Genomic DNA, 18,840 nt, shown 5'->3' on the forward strand with positions numbered 1-18,840 from the left:
TTTCAAAGGGACACTATTAAGGCCCCAAAAGCAAGCTATTCTGCCGGGTAGGAAAGATAGAAAATATGTGTCAAAAGACCAGCTTAGCTTAACCATGAGATCTTGCATGATCTAAAAAATAAAAAGGAGTAATAAAAAAATGGAAACTAGGGCAAATTACAAAGGATGAATATAGGCAAACACCATAGGAATGCAAGATTAGAAAGGCAAAAGCACAAAATGAGCTCAATCTAGCTACAGGAATAAAGGGAAACAAGATGACTTTTTATCAATACATTAGAAGCAAGAGGAAGACCAAGGACAGGCTAGGCCCACTGCTCAGTGAGGAGGGAGAAACAGTAACAGGGCACTTGGAAATGACAGAGATGCTCAATGACTTCTTTGTTTCGGTCTTTACCGAGAAGTCTGAAGGAATGCCTAACATAATGAATGCTAATAGGAAGGGGGTAGGTTTGGAAGATAAAATAAAAAAAGAGTAAGTTAAAAATCACTTAGAAAAGTTAGATGCCTGCAAGTCACCAGGGCCTGATGAAATGCATCCTAGAATACTCAAGGAGCTAATAGAGGAGGTATCTGAGCCTCTAGCTATTATCTTTGGAAAATCATGGGACACTGGAGAGATTCCAGAAGACTGGAAAAGAGCAAATATAGTGTCCATCTATAAAAAGGGAAATAAAAACAACCCAGGGAACTACAGACCAGTTAGTTTAACTTCTGTGCCAGGGAAGATAATGGAGCAAGTAATTAAGGAAATCATCTGTAAACACTTGGAAGGTGGTAAGGTGATAGCGAATAGCCAGCATGGATTTGTAAAGAACAAATCATGTCAAACCAATCTGATAGCTTTCTTTGATAGGATAACGAGTCTTATGGATAAAGGAAAAGCGGTGGATGTAGTATACCTAGACTTTAGTATGGCATTTGATACGGTCTCGCATGATATTCTTATCAATAAACTAGGCAAATACAACTTAGATGGGGCTACTATAAAGGTGAGTGCATAACTGGCTGGATAACTGTACTCAGAGAGTAGTTATTAATGGCTCCCAATCCTGCTGGAAAGGTATAACAAGTGGGGTTCCGCAGGGGTCTGTTTTGGGACCAGCTCTGTTCAATATCTTCATCAACGACTTAGATGTTGGCATAGAAAGTACGCTTATTAAGTTTGCAGATGATACCAAACTGGGAGGGATTGCAACTGCTTTGGAGGATAGGGTCATAATTCAAAATGATCTGGACAAATTGGAGAAATGGTCTGAGGTAAACAGGATGAAGTTTAATAAATACAAATGCAAAGCGCTCCACTTAGGAAGGAACAATCATTTTCACACATACAGAATGGGAAGAGACTGTCTAGAAAAGAGTACAGCAGAAAGGGATCTAGGGGTTATAGTGGACCACAAGCTAAATATGAGTCAACAGTGTGATGCTGTTGCAAAAAAAGCAAACGTGATTCTGGGATGCATTAACAGGTGTGTTGTGAGCAAGACATGAGAAGTCATTCTTCTGCTCTACTCTGCGCTGGTTAGGCCTCAACCAGAATATTGTGTCCAGTTCTGGGCACCGCATTTCAAGAAAGATGTGGAGAAATTGGAGAGGGTCCAGAGAAGAGCAACAAGAATGATTAAAGGTCTAGAGAACATGACCTATGAAGGAAGGCTGAAAGAATTGGTTTTGTTTAGTTTGGAAAAGAGAAGACAGAGGGGACATGATAGCAGTTTTCAGGTATCTAAAACGGTGTCATAAGGAGGAGGGAGAAAACTTGTTCATCTTAGCCTCTAAGGATAGAACAAGAAGCAATGGGCTTAAACTGCAGCAAGGAAGGTTTAGGTTGGACATTAGGAAAAACTTCCTAACTGTCAGGGTGGTTAAACACTGGAATAAACTGCTTAGGGAGATTGCGGAATCTCCATCTCTGGAGATATTTAAGAGTAGGTTAGATAAATGTCTATCAGTGATGGTCTAGACAGTATTTGGTCCTGCCATGAAGGCAGTGGCTGGACTCGATGACCTCTTGAGGTCCCTTCCAGCTCTACAATCTATGAATCTATAAATAGATGGGACTGAAACAGGAAAAATGTTACAGATTTACAGGCTAGTATATTGGCTTTCTGCTTTTTCAGAGGAAGTTAATTAAAAATACAGACTTTCCTCCAGGGCTTTACGCACAAAGTGACGTGCCAGCCGTGTAGTTCATCTTACAGCTACTGCAGCCTAACTGTATCTCTCACAGGAAATTCATATGTATTAGGGAAACTTAACTTAGCATTCAACAATAGGAGACAATGGGAAAAAGTATGAGAGCTACCCAGAATGTTTTTGTGGCATCAAAGCCAAATATGACGAGCAAAGGAGACTCAAGGCATGCCCAAAGAGGAAAGCACAGGTTTAATAATCAAGAAGTTTCTCAGGAGTCCACCTCGATATAAAGAACAGTATGAAGAAGATAGATTGGGTACGTCTATTCTTCCTACCTCATAATTAAAGTTAAAATTGTGTCACGGTTATTTTTAGTAAAAGTCACAGACAGGTCATGGGAAATAAACAAAAATTCACGGACCTGTCTGTGACTTTTACTTAAAAAAAAGAGGGGAGGGGGGTGGCGTAACTGTGGGGGAAAGGGGACTAACAACTCCAGCCCCCTTCCAGGGTACCGGGCTGAAGCTGAAAATGTCATGGAGGTCTCTGAAAGTCACAGAATCCATTTTACATCTTTACCTCGCTCCCACCTATCCTCTCTTGATTGGAAGCTTTTGGAGCAGAGAATATTATATGTTTGCAGTGCCTAGCACAATGGGACTCCAATCCTGACTCTGCGCCTTTAGGCACTATTTCTTTGTATTCCGATAATCAGTGCTTTAGATTTTTAGCTAACAGAGGTGAAGATTACACGTTTTTTGAGAAGCAGATTATCCCACATCTGCCTACTATAGGATTCCTTGTACTTTCCTCTGAAGCAAGATACTGGACTAGATGGACAACAGGTACGATCCAGCATGGGAATTCTTTTGCAATAGGAGTTTTCCCCAGCCATCAGTATGAACTACTTTCCTGGAGATTATTATTCTTGCTTCATATAGGCATCATACCAATATTTATCAACAATATTTTAAGTTTACACAATTTTATTTACCAAAACCACACATTCCTAAATAGTACGCACACTTACCACCAGATGCATTGCTTATAGCTGATCCTGCTGATGCCACCTTTGAGACAGCTGCTGGATTGTATGTCCAAGAGGTCCCACAAACCTCTACCTTCAAGTCACTGTCTGAATAAATCTGTTGGACCCGGCCAACTTTACCTAAAGTCTGTATTGAGGACAAGGAAAAGACCAAGTAAAGATATTTAGATGTTAACATATTACAGCATATGGGCAGTTTTATAAAGTTAAAGGGTTTCTGAAACCTCACTTTAGTATCAGTAACACCTTCACCTTAATTCTAACAGGCTGAGTTATAGGCTAGGCAGATTGTTAAACTGAGTCTACGCTGCAGTTAAGTAGGGCTTTCCACAGAATTATACTAGCTCAATTTAGCTAATTCAACTGAAAAAAGTATTTTTTCCCTAGTCTAGACAAGGCCTAAATGTCACCCCAATTCCAATAATTTGAAGGTTCAACCATTTCCAAGTGTAATTAAAAATACCATAGCGACATACCATTGTGTACACACACATACTTACAGGGAGCATTGCTTCAGCCCATTCTCCATGACCTCTTTGAAGAAGCTTGATTCGTTCTAAATCATAACAAACTTGAACAAGGTCACCCACTTGAAACTGTGAGGTACCTCCTTCTGCACCTTGAGCAGCATCTCCACTTCGGACAACATTAGCTTTGGTGAGAACAGCTGGATTAAATGTCCACCTAGAAAATAATGTATTTCAAACTAATGATCTTTTCTTTTTTAATATAAAAAGTGGGGGCTATATTTTAAAAGGTTACTTGTTGCCTTAATTTGTGCTTTTGTGCCCAGAAATTTGTGTGATTGGACACTATGGCTTAGCTGCTGTTAATCACTTTCCCCATAAATTTCCACTTAGTTTACCAGCAGGTGGCTGCAAGGGTAATCTTCTGAGAGGTGCACCTGAAGCAGTCAGAACATTCCCATGGTTTGTTCTTGCAGCCTGAGGGGAAAAGCTGCCAGCCATATAATGGCAGCTGTGTAGTGACTGGGTTTTGGTTTGTTTGCTTGGGTGGAGGATGGACTCATCACCTAGAGTAGGGATTACTGGCCTGAGAGTCTGGCATTCCTCTCAAAATACAGTAAGGAAAGGGAAGGACCCAGGATAACTGATAAGGATGGATTGCTCTGGCAAGAATTGATAGGGAAAGGAAAGGGCTTGGAATCTAAATACAGGGTTTTCTTCTTTCCTCAGAGATGGGGTTGGACAGATAGGAAAATGCTATTTCAAGTAGATGTATGGCCTGCAGCCAGACATTTGGTTAAACTATTTTGATTTGTACCATGCAATGTATTGGTTTGTGTGCACGTAGGTTTTTTTATGCTAATTTATATTCACTTAAAAAAACAGCACGACTAAGGGCATGGCTACACTTGTGAGTTTGAGCGCATTAAAGCAGCCCAGTGCACTCTAACTCACAACCCATCCACACTGGCAAGGCACATAGAGCGCTCTGACTCCGTAGCTAGAGCACTCCTGGTAATCCACCTCGGCAAGTGGAATAACGTTTGATGCGCCCCCGCTGGAGCGCCGCAGCGCCAGTGTGGATGCCCTGGGCTGTTAATGCGCTCTGATTGGCCTCCAGAAGTGTCCCACAATGCCTGTTCTAGCCACTCTGGTCATCAGTTTGAACTCTACTGCCCTGCCCTCAAGTGACCAACCGTCAGACCCGCCCTTTAAATTCTCTGGGAATTTTGAAAATCCCCTTCCTGTTTGCTCAGCCAGGCGTGGAGTGCTCTCAACACATCTTTCCAGGTGACCATGCCCCCACGCGCCAAGCGATCCCCAGTATGGAGCAATGGCGAGGTGCTGAACCTCAGTGTTTGGGGAGAGGAAGCTGTCCAGTCCCAGCTGCACTCCAGCCTTAAGAATTACAATACCTTCGGGCAGATACCAAGGGACATGATGGAAAGGGGCCATGACCAGGACATGCTGCAGTGCAGGGTTAAAGTGAAGGAGCTGCGGAATGCCTACGGCAAAGCCTGCAAGGCAAACAGCTGCTCCAGTGCTGCCCCCGTGACCTGCCATTTTTACAAAGAGTGGGACGCAATACTTGGGGGGTGACCCCATCTCCACTCTGAGTACCACCATGGACACTTCAGAGCCCAGTCCAACAAGGCAGGAGGAGGAGGAGCAGCAGCAAAGTGGGAGCGAGGGTGCTGAGGAGGAGGAAGACACCCCAGCATCCATAGATGCCAGGAGCTGTTCTCAAGCCAGGAGGAAGGTAGCCAGTCGCAGCAGCCGGTGCTTGGGGAAGGACAAACACCAGAGGAGGTTCCCGGTAAGCGGCTTTTATTTTGGGAAGCGGGCTCTTGGGGTGAGGAGGGTTAGGTCTGCATGCCTGCCTAGATGCAGAATAGGGTGTTGATGTGCTCTCCCACATCGCGGTAATCTGCCTTAGTGATCTCTTCAAAGGTATCAGCCAGAACTTGGGCAATGAACTTGCACAGGTTTCGTGGGAGAGCCACTGTGGTCCTTGTCCCAGTCAGGCTAACGTGTCTGCGCCATTGTGCCGTGAGGGGCAGGGGGACCATTGCTGCACACAGGCAAACCGCATATGGGCCAAGGCGGAAGCCGCATTGCAGTAGAAGACCCTCCCTTGCTTCCCAGGTCACCCTCAGCAGTGAGATTTCTTCCAGGACCAACTCCTATGGAAAATGTGGGGACAGTGTTCAGTATAGGGGGCCCCTGCAGCTGTTGGCTCTCCCCCAGGCACAGAAACCCAGAGGACAGTACAGCCATGAAAGAATCAGTCCCCCTTGACTCTGCTTACTCACCATTTTGGGGCTCCCATGGGTTATGTGCTTTGGGATGGGCAAATTATGCTATTGTGTAGGCTGTGCTTGCCCTCCTTAAGTAAGGGGGAATCATCACTCTGTCTGGTGTGAACAATGCTGCCTCTGTTAAGTGTTGCATTTTGTCTTTACAGATGCAACCTTGAGATCTCAGCCGTCTGTGTTATCACCGGCCGAGAGGCTGCAAAGAATCAGGAAGAGGCCACGTAGAAGCAAAGAGGACATGCTGCAATGAAAATCAAAAAATTCCAGAAGTGGTAGGAGAGCAAAAGGAGGATCTGCCAGCAGAATGGGGGTCACGCCAAGTGGACTCGATCTAGGCGCTCGTAGCCATGCAGGCAGAGCACTACCGCACCCACCCCCCACCTGGAGCCCTTGTCCCACAACTCTTTCCCTTGTGCCCCCACGTCACCTCCAACCCACTTTCCCCAACATCCGGGTTCTTATCACCACCAGCTGCCTCCAACACCTGTAGCTTCACCACCCAGCCCTGAAAACTACGACTCTTACCCACTGCACTCAACCCCCATCACCATGCAGTATAGCCATCCTGAAGTGCAGCACTCATTGCACAGCACTCCAAACAGGAAGGCTGAGTATGATAATAGGACATGTGTAAATCTGTGATTGTACCATTCCTCACCCCACCACTTTGCCCCCCTTCTGTTTCCAAAGCAGTTGCGTTTCTTTTCAATAAATGGATTTTTTTGCTTTGAAAACATTCTTTATTATTTTATAAAGTAAAAGATACCTTAGCCCAGGAAAGCAACAGGCACAGCAAGTCAGTGTATCATACGTAGCAAACACAGATTCCTACTAACATTGGAACCACTGCACTTCACTCCCATGCAGGGCACCAGACATTACTGGTGGCTTTCAGCCTCAAATTGCTCCCTCATGGCATCCCTAATCCTTGCAGTCCCGCACTGGGCCCCTCTAACAGCCCTGCTCTCTGGCTGTTCAAATTCAGCCTCCAGGTGTTGTACCTCTGAGTTCCATGCCTGAGTCAATCTTTCACCCTTCTCCTCACAAATGTTATGAAGGGTACAGCACACGGATATAACCGCAGGGATGCTGTTATTGGCCAGGTCCAGCTTCCCACACAGAGCGCGCCAGCGGCTCTTTAAAAGGCCAAAAGCACACTCCACTCCACAGTCATTCTGCACCGGCTCAGCCTGTTGAACTGCTCCTTGCTGCTGTCAAGGCTCCCTGTGTAGGGTTTCATGAGCCACAGCATTAAAGGGTAAGCGGGGTCTCCAAGGATCACAACGGGCATTTTGACTTCCCCTACGGTGATCTTCTGGTCTGGGAAAAAAAAAGTCCTGGCGTGCAGCTTCCTGAACAGGCCAGTGTTCCGAAAGATGCATGCGTCATGCACTTTTCCGGGCCAGCCTGCGTTAGTATCAATGAAACGCCCACGGTGATCCACAAGCACCTGGAGAACCATAGAGAAATAGCCCTTCTGATTAACATACTCGGAGGCTAGGTGGGCTGGTGGCAGAATTGGAATATGTGTCCCATCTATCGCCCCTCCGCAGTTAGGGAAACTCATTTGTGCGAAGCCCGCCACAATGTCATGCACGTTACCCCGAGTCACGGTTCTTCTGAGCAGGATGCGATTAATGGCCCTGCAAACTTGCATCAACATGATTCCAACAGTCGACTTCCCCACTCCAAACTGGTTAGTGATCGATCAGTAGCTGTCTGGAGTTGCCAGCTTCCAGACTGCAATAGCCACCCGCTTCTCCACCATCAGGGCAGCTTTCAATCTCGTGTCCTTGCACTGCAAGGTCGGGGCAAGCTCATCACAGTCCCATGAAAGTGGCTTTTCTCGTCTGAACGTTCTGCAGCCACTGCTCGTCATCCCAGACTTGCACGACAATGTGATCCCACCACTCAGTGCTTGTTTCCCGAGCCCAAAAGCCCAAAAGACTCATCAGCATATTCCTCACAGTTCGGGCGCAGAGCGCGCAGTACAAAAAACATTGAAAGATGGTGCCAATTGTGGACAGAAGCAGAGGGATTGCTGGGATGCGAACCAATGCATCACAGGGCATTGGGACAGGACCCAGAATGCCCGCACCCTCCCCACAAGCCACAACACCAGAATGGGAAGAGGTGCTCTGTGGGATAGCTGCCCACAATGCACCGATCCCAATGCCACTGCAAGTGCCGCAAATGTAGCCACGCCAGTGTGCTTGCAGCTGTCAGCGTGGACAGACTGCAGTGCTTTCCCTACTGCGCTCTATGAAGGCTGGTTTAACTCAAAGAGCTCAACATTTGCAAGTGTAGCCATGCCCTAAGAGAAACATGTGTGTCCAGAGCTATTTTTCTGCAGATATTCTGTGTGTCTAGTACCACAGCCCCAGTAAACCAAAAGCAGATTTTGTAATCAAACTGTTGCTTAAAAGGTTACTATGGTAAGGAATGAATTTGTTCTCAATCAAGTGCCTAACACAGGGGTCAGCAACCTTTCAGAAGTGGTGTGCCGAGTCTTCATTTACTCACTCTAATTTAAGGTTTCACATGCCAGTAATACATTTTAACGTTTTTAGAAGGTATCTTTCTACAAGTCTATAATATATAACTAAACTATTGTTGTATGTCAAGTAAATAAGGTTTTTAAAATGTTTAAGAAGCTTCATTTAAAATTAAATTAAAATGAAGAGCCCCCTGGACCAGTGGATAGGACCTGGGCAGTGTGAGTGCCACTGAAAATCAGCTTGTGTGATGCCTTCGGCACGCGTGCCATAGGTTGCCTACACCTGGCCTAACACTTTTAAGCTCTATACAATTCTCTTTCCATTCACTTTTGTTTTAGAAATATGGAGCTCTCTTATTTTGGAGAAATACAAAGATTACAAATATGTGTGTTTGTGTAAGAAGCCTCTATTTCAATGAACAAGTTACAGGTTGCCTTTTAATATCATCACACAAAGTATATCTTCTAAGAAATCATGAGACTGGAGGACTTGCATCATTTCTCCCTACAACTAAATGGTTTGCTGAAAGACAGCTGCCTAGAAGTTAATGTAACTAAAATATGTTTCATGCAAAAGGTCTCTTGTAAGGTATCATTACCTTACAAGAGGCCTATCATAATCTACTGAGTGTGGTTATCCTATTTGTATAAATGTATCACTCTTGTATCTTGTATCTGAAACTAGAAATATGAAATATAACTCTGAGGGCCTATTGTAATTATGCAAAGCGTGGGCCATTAATAGTGGTTTGGAATCTTGATGGCTCCCATTAACCAGGACAATTGTCTGTAGATGTCTCTGTTTACTTGTAAGTCTTCCTGTATACCTGTCTGCTGGCAAGTGGGTAATGAAGTCTTATAGTGACGTGATCATGGCACCTGAGCTGGAATCCATCTTTAACCTGGTGCTTTTCCATTGGGGGGGGGGGGGGGAAGACCCAGAGAGACAAAAGATTCCCCCCTTGTGCCAAAGCTATGTAAGTGGTGGAACAGAACAAATGGGGCGGCCATCATGAGAACTCCCTTAGCGACTACCTGAGCTGGAACAAGGGCTGTACTGGGGAAAGGATTGTGCCCAGACTAGGAAGGCATCCAGTCTGTGAAAAAAACTTATTGAAATATCTCTGAGGGTGAGATTTTATCTGTATTCAGTTTTATTACTGTAGTAGTCATAGGCTTGCATGTTTTATTTTATTTCATTTTGCTTGGTAATTCACTTTGTTCTGGAACCACTTAAATCCTACTTTCTGTATTTAATAAAATCACATTTTACTTATTAATTAACCCAGAGTATGTATTAACACTTGGGGGGGAGAGGCAAACAGCTGTGCATACCTCTCTATCAGTGTTATAGAAGGCGAATAATTTATAAGCTTTATACAGGGTAAAACGGATTTATTTGGGGTTTGGACCCCATTGGGAGTTGGGCATCTGAGTGTTAAAAACAGGAACACTTCTTAAGCTGCTTTCAGTTTAAGCCTACAGCTGTTAGGGGATGTGGTTCAGACCTGGGTCTGGGTCTGCAGCAGGCTAGCAGGTCTGGCTCAAACCAGGCAGGGCACTGAAATCCCAAGCTGGGAGGGCAGGGAAAGCAGGGGCAGAAGTAGTCTTGGCACATCAGTTGGCAGTCCCCAGGGGGTTTCTGTGATCCAACCCATCACAAATGTAACTGAACAAACCTTTTTTAGGTTGAGAAAAGTAAGTGATCACTTTCAGCTACACATGATTTTCCTTCTGCTTTTTACTACATTAGCAAACTGGGAAGGCAATGCATGCTCACAAATCAGAAAAGCAATATCCTCTAGAGCTTAGCCATTCGTGATCAGAACCACTTACGCCTCACTCTTCTGTGTAAGAGCAGCATCTTCAGAAAGCAAGAACCTGTTCAAACCCAAGAGGCGATAAATTTGCAGCTTGGATTAACAATTTGGAAGAGAAATAAGGATACGAAGTACAAAGTGCCACACTGAGCAGATGGACTCTGCTGTGAAATCGCATAACAATAAATTTAAGCATCTCAGAGTATATTTATTGTGCAAGGCTATTTATCTTTATGGATTTTGTTCCAAATATAAAACTGAGTAAGTATAGAATATAGTATAGATATGTTGAAATTACTGGGAGTCTTAATTTGTTCTCCAGTGGTCACATTTGGCGATATGTATTACATATGAATCAAGGGATTGTCTGCCTTCATGCTGGACATAAGTATCACATTAACCTCTACTGTATGGTAGTACACTAGTTCTCAAAAAATGCTCCCTAAGGACACAGACAAAATAAATAAACAGAAACACTACTGAGAGCTATATGCAATCATGGCTTGATGCTTAGTGCATGGAGCTGTGAAACATTCATATTGTGAAATTTTTGGAAGTAATCATTTTAATTAGTTCTCTAATAACTTTAATAAATACCTTTATCTGACAGTCAACATACATTAAAATAAAACGTAAAGGGTATTTTAGAAAAAAAGAGACATCATAAACACCACAAATATTAAACTAAAGGCAGTTTAAAGGTGAGAAAATGGCAAATAATCTCTTTCCCATCAAAACCTCTTACACATGCTAGAAAAGTTTTTATCATTGGGCTCTAGTAGATGGGAACCCTTTATTACACAAGCCAAGAAGAAGACAGAAACTCTTATTTGGATGGTGGGATGTGGTGAGAACCAAAGAAGGGTAAAAAAAAATTTCAGGCCCTATAACTTGTGAAGTTAAAGGAAGTCTGTCAGAGGAAAGGTTTGAGAATGTGTAACAAACCTGTTGCCGCTTGGATACTGTACTACTATGTCATGATCTTCATCAATGCCACAAACTGTGCCAGTGGTGGTTAAGGTCTCAAACATGCCATCAGTCCATCCCCCATGACCATGCTGCAAAGACTGTACAATTTCTAAATCAAGGTCAATGTTTACCAGATCACCAATCTGCAACCCACCAGGATTCCTGTTACCATTTTGCTCACCTGAAATTGAATCAAAGAAACAAGAACACTCAATATCCAAATCAACATCTGTAAGTGTAATAAAGGTAACTTCAAGAAGATAGCTAACACCTGCCAAGTGCACAGTTTTAAAGATGTGCTACTTCGCACATTCCCTTCACTCTTAAGTCAAGGTCTACTATATATGTTGTGACAAAGTTCCTCCTCTCCTCTAGTAGGTCCTGCGCTTATTGGCGGATTTCCTCCCCTCAGTGGTCTTCCCCTTGGATGAAACCCACAGTCTGGATCACCTCCTCCTATGTCTGATTAGGAGTAGCGAGGCTTGGGGGGAACCCAGGCCCGCCCTCTACTCCGGGTTCCAGCCCAGGGCCCTGTGAATTGCAGCAGTCTCTACAGTGCTACTTGTAACCACTGCTTGACCGCTACAGCTCCCTGGGCTACTTCCCCATAGCCTCCTTCAAACACCTTTCTTATCCTCACCATAGGATCCTCCTGGTGTCTGATACTGCTTGATTGTATGGTGTTTCCTCAATCCTCCAGTAGTACACCCTCTCAGTTCTTAGTTCCTTGTGTCTCTGGCTCCCAGCTCCTCATACGCCCTTCCTTTCTCTGGCTCCTCCTCCTTGACTGGAGTGAGCTCCCCTTTTTATACCAGGTGCCCTGATTAGCCTGCCCTGATTGGCTGCAGGTGCTCCAATCAATGTAGCTCTCTCCAGTGCCTTCTAGAAAGTTCTTAATTGGCCCCAGGTGCCTTAATTACCCTGGAGCAACTGCCATTTTGGTTCCCATGGTACTAGGGATTTGCTTAGCCTGGGGCTAACATACCTGTTCCTGAGTACTTTCCTGTAGACATCCGGCCTTGCTCCATCACAATACTAAGGAACTTCTGCACCAAACCTCCCTGGACCTTATCTCTTAACTCACCTACACCTCAAAAACCAAAGACAGCCTGCAACTACTTTTGTAATAAAGTACACCCATATACCACGACACAGCTTAGATACTAGAGTGGTGAGTGTAATGTACAGAATGTATATAGAACCTACCGTATATACTAGTTCATTAGCCCATTTGTTTATAAGCCGACCCTTCAAGATGGTTAGGTAAAAATAGCAAAAACTGAATGACCCTTTCATAAGCCGACCCTATTATTTCAGGAGTTGGCAAACTTTGGCTCCTGGCGGGTCGGGATGTTTTGTTTACTTGGAGCGTCTGCAGGCATGGAGCCCCTCAGGTCCCTGTGGCCGCGGTTCGCAGTTCCCAGCCAATGGGAGTTGTGGGACGTGACGCACCACTTCCCACGGCTCCCATTGGCTGGGAATGGCGAACCGCAGCCACAGGGAGCTGAGGGGCTCCATGTCTGCAGATGCTCTAGGTAAACAAAACAACCATCTATTAGATATTCAATTCAATGATTCCATAGAGTTTAAAATCATCAAATTTAGACCCGTTTATAAGCCGACCCCCGCTCTTTGATGCATCATTTTTTTACCCAAAATATTCGGCTTATGAACAAGTATATACGGTATATAGAATAGCTCACAACCTATATAACAAAATAAGCCACTATGACTAATTATAGATATTTAGTTAGAAATTTGAATGCTGATTACTTCCTGTTTACGATCAAATTTGCAATATTGCATTAAAATGATGTTTAAACCATTCTACAATACTGTGCAGTTATCTTTTGCTATTAAGAGAAAAATGTGAAGGCTGAACACATGCAAGCCAGAAACATTAACTAGACAGCCAACTACATATTTGGTATACTGTTTGACATCAAACATCTCTACAGTTAAAACATATCAATTAAGATACCAATTATCATTGCAGCATTTAACCATGATAATGCACAGAAATGCCACCATTCAAATCTCAATTATTTTGTGCATCCCGCTAAGGAACATTGATTTACTTTGGTTCAGTTCTCAAACAAACACTGACTTGGGACACTAAAATGTTTCTATTTATTTAAAACTATCTATTTCTTTCCTTCTCCAACTCACCTAGCACAGGACAGTGGTCCCTGTAGAAAGAGCCTCCTTTGGCATCCTGAACACATTTCAGGTCAGACTAAAGAAAGATATTTAGACAACTTTAGTTTTAACAGAGCGAACTTGCAGGTTGACATAAATCAGTGAAATCAGAACAGAAATACACTGAAATATCAGAGGCTGAAAAGCTCATGCATACAAAAATAAATGGATTACGCCAATTCTGAATGCAAAGAAAATTTCAAATATTTTCCAAAATTGTAACCCATCTATTTCTACTACCTATTTCTTTAAGACAGGCCTGGGCATTGATAGGATTTGATAAATTTTACCCAGTATTATTAAATGCTTTAAATTTAATGCTCAAATTAATGCTTTTAAGATCTGATAAACTACAGTGACCAAGAGACATCATATTCATAATTGCTATTAGAATTGCAAAGGGAAGCTTTAAACTGTTTCACAATGTTACATTTCTTTAAAAAAAAATCAATACAAGTAGAGGAAGAACACAAAATTAACACGACAGAAATCAGGAATGTCTGAATACCTTACTGGACATGATAGCCTTGCATGTGCATCATCAGCTTGGGTAAGGATTTGCCAGTGTTACCATTATAAAGCCTATACATTTTTTGTGTAAGATGTTTATGACATTCATTTTAACTTATTATGGAGGAGTAAAACTTGACTTCTAACTTCTGGGCCCTGGGGAATATCAGAAAAAGCAGAATAAAAGGTATTTTGGTTGCTTTCAGAATTCTATGTTTAACTAACATCAGATTTTTTTTATTTAAAAAGTTCTACCGGCTATTTCTCCAAAAGGGCCTGTCCCATAATATGAAAAAAATTAAATGTGAAGAACAGCTACTGTATAAACCCAATTAAAAGTTCTCATAATTTCCCCTTCATTTAGCTTCTGCATATCCCCTAATCCAAATTGCTGCCATCTGGTGTTAGACTTTATGGAACACAATTCCCATCAGGCAAAGGTCATTCTATGTTTGAAGGGATGGGAAGAGAAAACTGATTGGGCAATGCAATTCAGACTATAGTAATGGGGGAGAGAGAACAAAAGAACAGGTGGTGGAAGATATACAAGCCAAACGTGCTTTCATAAAGGCCTTATCTCATTCTCCCACTTCCCCAGGCCTCTTGCAAAGAGAGATGAACTGAAATCCATTCATGCCTCTCCTGATCCTTAAGATAGTGACAAATATAATGCTTACATCCCTTTAAACACACAATACCACCTCCTAGCCACTACTATCTCTAGGCACTAGAAACAGTATGATTTGAATCCTTCTCTCAAATAAATTCTCAGCTTCTTAAAGATATACACCACTATACTATGATACTATATATACATGCGTGAGAACAGATGCCAGTATAAATATATATTTTTAAAACTGTGCACCAAATTTTATACTCCTACAGCTCTTCTGATACAGTACCAGTATAGATGAAGCATATTGTCAGTACAGACTACTTGTACTACACTGAGTCCATAAAAAGACTTGATTTCAAGATTTCATCTACTTTACTAGGATTTTATATGGTAAATACACATATTAGTCTGTTTCAAACACTTGTGTTCACAGCAAACTACAGTGTGTAACACAGTGGTTCTCAAACTTTTGTACTGGTGACCCCTTTCACATAGCAAGCCTCTGAGTGCGACCCTCTCCCCTTATAAATAAAAATCACTTTTTTATATATTTAACACCATTATAAATGCTGGGGGCAAAGTGGGGTTTGGGTTGGAGGAGGACAGCTCACAACCTCTGTGTCATAACCTTGCGACCCCTTGAAGGATCCCGACCCCCAGTTTGAGAACCCCTGGATATTGGTCAGTATCTTAGAGAATCTGGTATTGTATCTGCAGAAGCATAGCCAGCTTTCCAATATGTATGGGTTATTCTTGGATAGATAAAAACCTTTAATATATACGTATTCTAAGTAAGCAAAATCTCAGATTGTATCAGTTTACAGCAATTCTCTCCATGTTCTGTCAACATAACAAGGGATATACAAGTCAAAACCAACAGAACTATCATCTTCCCTCTTCTTTATATTATGCTTAACCAATGCTTTTCAAAATTCCACTCCTCCTTTTGCTCAAGAATTTTTCCTGATTACCATGATAATAAAAATATTGATACTTCATGCACCAAAGGGCAGTTAGTAGATTTTTTCTTGAGGCAGTAACTTTAACAATTTTGTACCACTGATTTAAAAGACAGCCTATTAAAACTTATTCTATTTTTAACTTAACCCTAAAGGACACACAACTTGAATGAAGCAGTAACAATGGTCAACCCACCAGTACCTCACTATAGTTGTTCATGCCACAGAATCATGCCAAAAATTAGTATCAACACTAAACTTTAGAAATATGGCTATTTAAAAACAAGAAATGAGACTGATCACTCCATGTCAAAAATGACAGCAGAAACATGTGTTCAGAGATAACTGTCAAAAATAATTAGAAACAATAAATGTCTGCTGTATCAGGAAAGATTGAAAATATTGAGACTGTTTAGCAAAAACATGGAGGTACACCAAGTAATGAATGATATGGAGAAGATGTATCAGACACTCCAAGCTACCCTCTTCTCTCTTTACAAGAACAAGGAGCTTTTCAATCAAACTGAAAGACAGCAAATTTAAAATGGGTAAAAGGAAATATATTTACCAGAACGCATAATTAATATCTGAGGCCAAGAGTTTAGCAGATTTCAAAAAAGGATTTACATGGCAAAAGAAGCCAAGAACATTAGATAGGATTAAAACCCTTACGCTTCAGGCCATATGCCAACCGCAAACTGAGTTAAAATGAAAGCATCCCAATGAAAAGTTTCCATAATTGTCCACTGTGTAGTTTCTTGCAATTTCCTCTTCAAGCATCAGGTCTGATCAGTGCCAGGGACAAGATACTGGAGTGGATAGGCCGCTGGTCTGATCCATGAGGCAGTTTCCTCTACTGTAGTGTACTACCCTAATTCTGTGTATGAAATTCCCCAGCAATATCCTAGGTGTAATGACAGATTTCTCTTACTTATTCAAAAAATTAACTGTGTGTCAATAAGCTTTGTTTTTAATCCTCTCAAAGAATTTTGATGTACTACTTTAAGGTAACTCACAATGTGTGTGGATGAACAGGCCTCAGATGGCAGTCAGGAAGAGAAAAAGTTGAAAATAATGCCAAAAGGAAAACAAGGGCAATGGATCCTTTCAGTTTCCTTCACCCTCTCAGCACTGTAGCTATTCAAACCTTGCTGGCAAATATCCTCACACAGAGATAACTTACAGAGAACTCTGACATTAATGCATGATAAACCCAAGATATTTCTTCCAAACTCTCCACAATTGAGGGGAAGGTCCTTCGTAATGAAAAGAAAGAAAAGGTGGAGGCTAGAATGAACATTGTAGAAATGCAAACAATTTTTAAAGTTATTAAGCAAAGGAAATTTGGTAGCTGAGTGAATAAGTGAATTCCTAGGGAATAAGATCTACTTTAGAAATGTGTAGGTTTAAGGCACCCCGTAGTGGTAACATATTTGTAACATGTTACTGGCTCGAACTTGTTTTTGGATCCGAACAAAAGGTTTAAAGTCTTTTAGCAACCATGGTCAGTTAACCACATTTCACCTCTGTGATATAAAAGATAGCAGATGGCTGTGTTCCTCTAACCAGCACCGTATTGTTTGAGTGCAGGCCTTCTTCCTCCCAGTTCCATGCAGTAGAGTCCACCACACAGCACTGCCTCAAGTGCTGTTGATGCTTCTCTGAACACATGTCCTTTTAACAGTCAATCACTTCCCTAGGCACCATGAGATAGCTGCCCTAATTGTCCCCAAATTAATATATAAATATGGTGTAGCTGGTAGGTGTGGATGCACAAAGGTGGTTGTGATGGCAGCACTAAACCATATTTCTTGGTATCTTAAGTGATCATGTCCACTTTCTGGTCACAAAATTGTAGCTAAAACTTACGTGGACAGTGCCCGTTTGCTACAGACAATGCTGAAGCTCAGTTCTGTTTCCATCCACAGTTATAACTGATAAACACAAACACTTTGAAACAAATAGTAAGTTACTGAAGAAACTGATTTATAGCAAGCTAAGTTTTAAATGTACAATGTGAAAAATAAACTGTCAATATAGAAAATTAAAGCACATTTGATACAAAAATGACAATGCAGTTTTTTTAATTGAAGCTTCTTTTTAAAAATGGGTTACTATTCTTTATTAAATGGCTGATCAACCATCTCTGATTTGTACAAAGTAGTATCTATCAAAGAGGCTTTCACGTACTAAACCATTCTATTTATGGTTGGGGTATTAAGAGCTCTAATATCTATTTAGCCGATATTCTAAGAATATTGATAATTCCCCCAATTATAAATATTCCCCTTTGAGAATATGAACCTGTTCAGTCAATTAAGAGGTATAATCAGATTAAAATCGGATGGAGAAGTAACAAATGCTATATTTTGATTTTGTCCTAAATTAAACTACACTTTATCCTGTAAGTGCTGATACAGTGCAAAATTTACTATTTTTACAAAAGCTGCTTTGTCATCCTGTTAAATTTATTTCTTGTTGCAGGAATATGACAGAAGGACATTCTAATGTAAGTTAGTATATCTCCCTTCTGCAATATATAACCAAGAAAAAAACCTAACAGAAATGATGCAATGATAATACTCATTAATATGTCTCAGCAGTTGACAATAAAGGAAACTTTTCGTTGGTCCACACTAGGGTAAGAACATATAAAAAGGAAACAAAGATATCAACAGAAGTCTCATGACCAAACCTGACCCACTTTTTGTGCTCTTGTTATACTCTAAAAGTTGTGAAATCAAAATGAGAAACCTAGTGCTAAAGTCTGAAGTACAATAGCTCCAAAGTAGGAAAAAAATACTCTAAAACTATCTGAAAATGTTTGGACTGTTCTTCACAGTGAAAATTAAATGACAACTGAAAGACTTGCAGTGCTCTAATCTAGACACTTGGCATTTGCGGAGATTTTCAAAAACCAAATTCTGAGGCATTAAAGAAAAAGTTAGGGCCTTTTAAGGAACTTTATAAATAAATAGTTCTATTTTTTACCAATTATAATTAAAGTAAAACATTAATGCCAGGAGGAAAATTGCATTTGCAAATGTAAATATCTGTTATATTCAGGCAGAAGCTAGCTCTAAAGTTTAAATGATTTGCACCGATGTTTAATAAACTCTCAGATCAGACTTCCTTCCTAATGCATATTCATGATCCATCCAGCTGTATTCACAATGAACTGATTAACAGCATGCAAACGGACAGAAGGATATCACAAAAGGAGAATAAAAGCACAGCGTAAGCTATTCTTACTACCCTCCCCCCCTCCAAGTATTTTACTCTTTGTGTTGCTTTACTCCTT

The 18,840-nt window shown here is 41.6% G+C and overlaps 1 protein-coding gene across 4 annotated transcripts in view; it reads right to left on the minus strand.

The window, feature by feature from the left end:
• MIB1 (MIB E3 ubiquitin protein ligase 1) overlaps positions 1-18,840 on the minus strand; it is a 122,514-nt gene that overhangs the window by 85,545 nt on the left and 18,129 nt on the right. For all 4 annotated transcript variants that reach the window (XM_045004953.1, XM_045004952.1, XM_045004955.1 and 1 more), the window contains exons 5-8: positions 13,425-13,491; positions 11,232-11,436; positions 3,688-3,871; positions 3,170-3,314 (exon numbers count right to left, since the gene is read on the minus strand). In XM_045004953.1, coding sequence (XP_044860888.1) covers positions 3,170-3,314; positions 3,688-3,871; positions 11,232-11,436; positions 13,425-13,491 — 601 coding nt within the window. The remainder of the gene's footprint in view (positions 1-3,169; positions 3,315-3,687; positions 3,872-11,231; positions 11,437-13,424; positions 13,492-18,840) is intronic.

This window comes from Mauremys mutica, chromosome 2, assembly GCF_020497125.1.
Source record: "Mauremys mutica isolate MM-2020 ecotype Southern chromosome 2, ASM2049712v1, whole genome shotgun sequence".
In the NCBI taxonomy this organism is placed as follows: Eukaryota; Metazoa; Chordata; order Testudines; family Geoemydidae; genus Mauremys; species Mauremys mutica.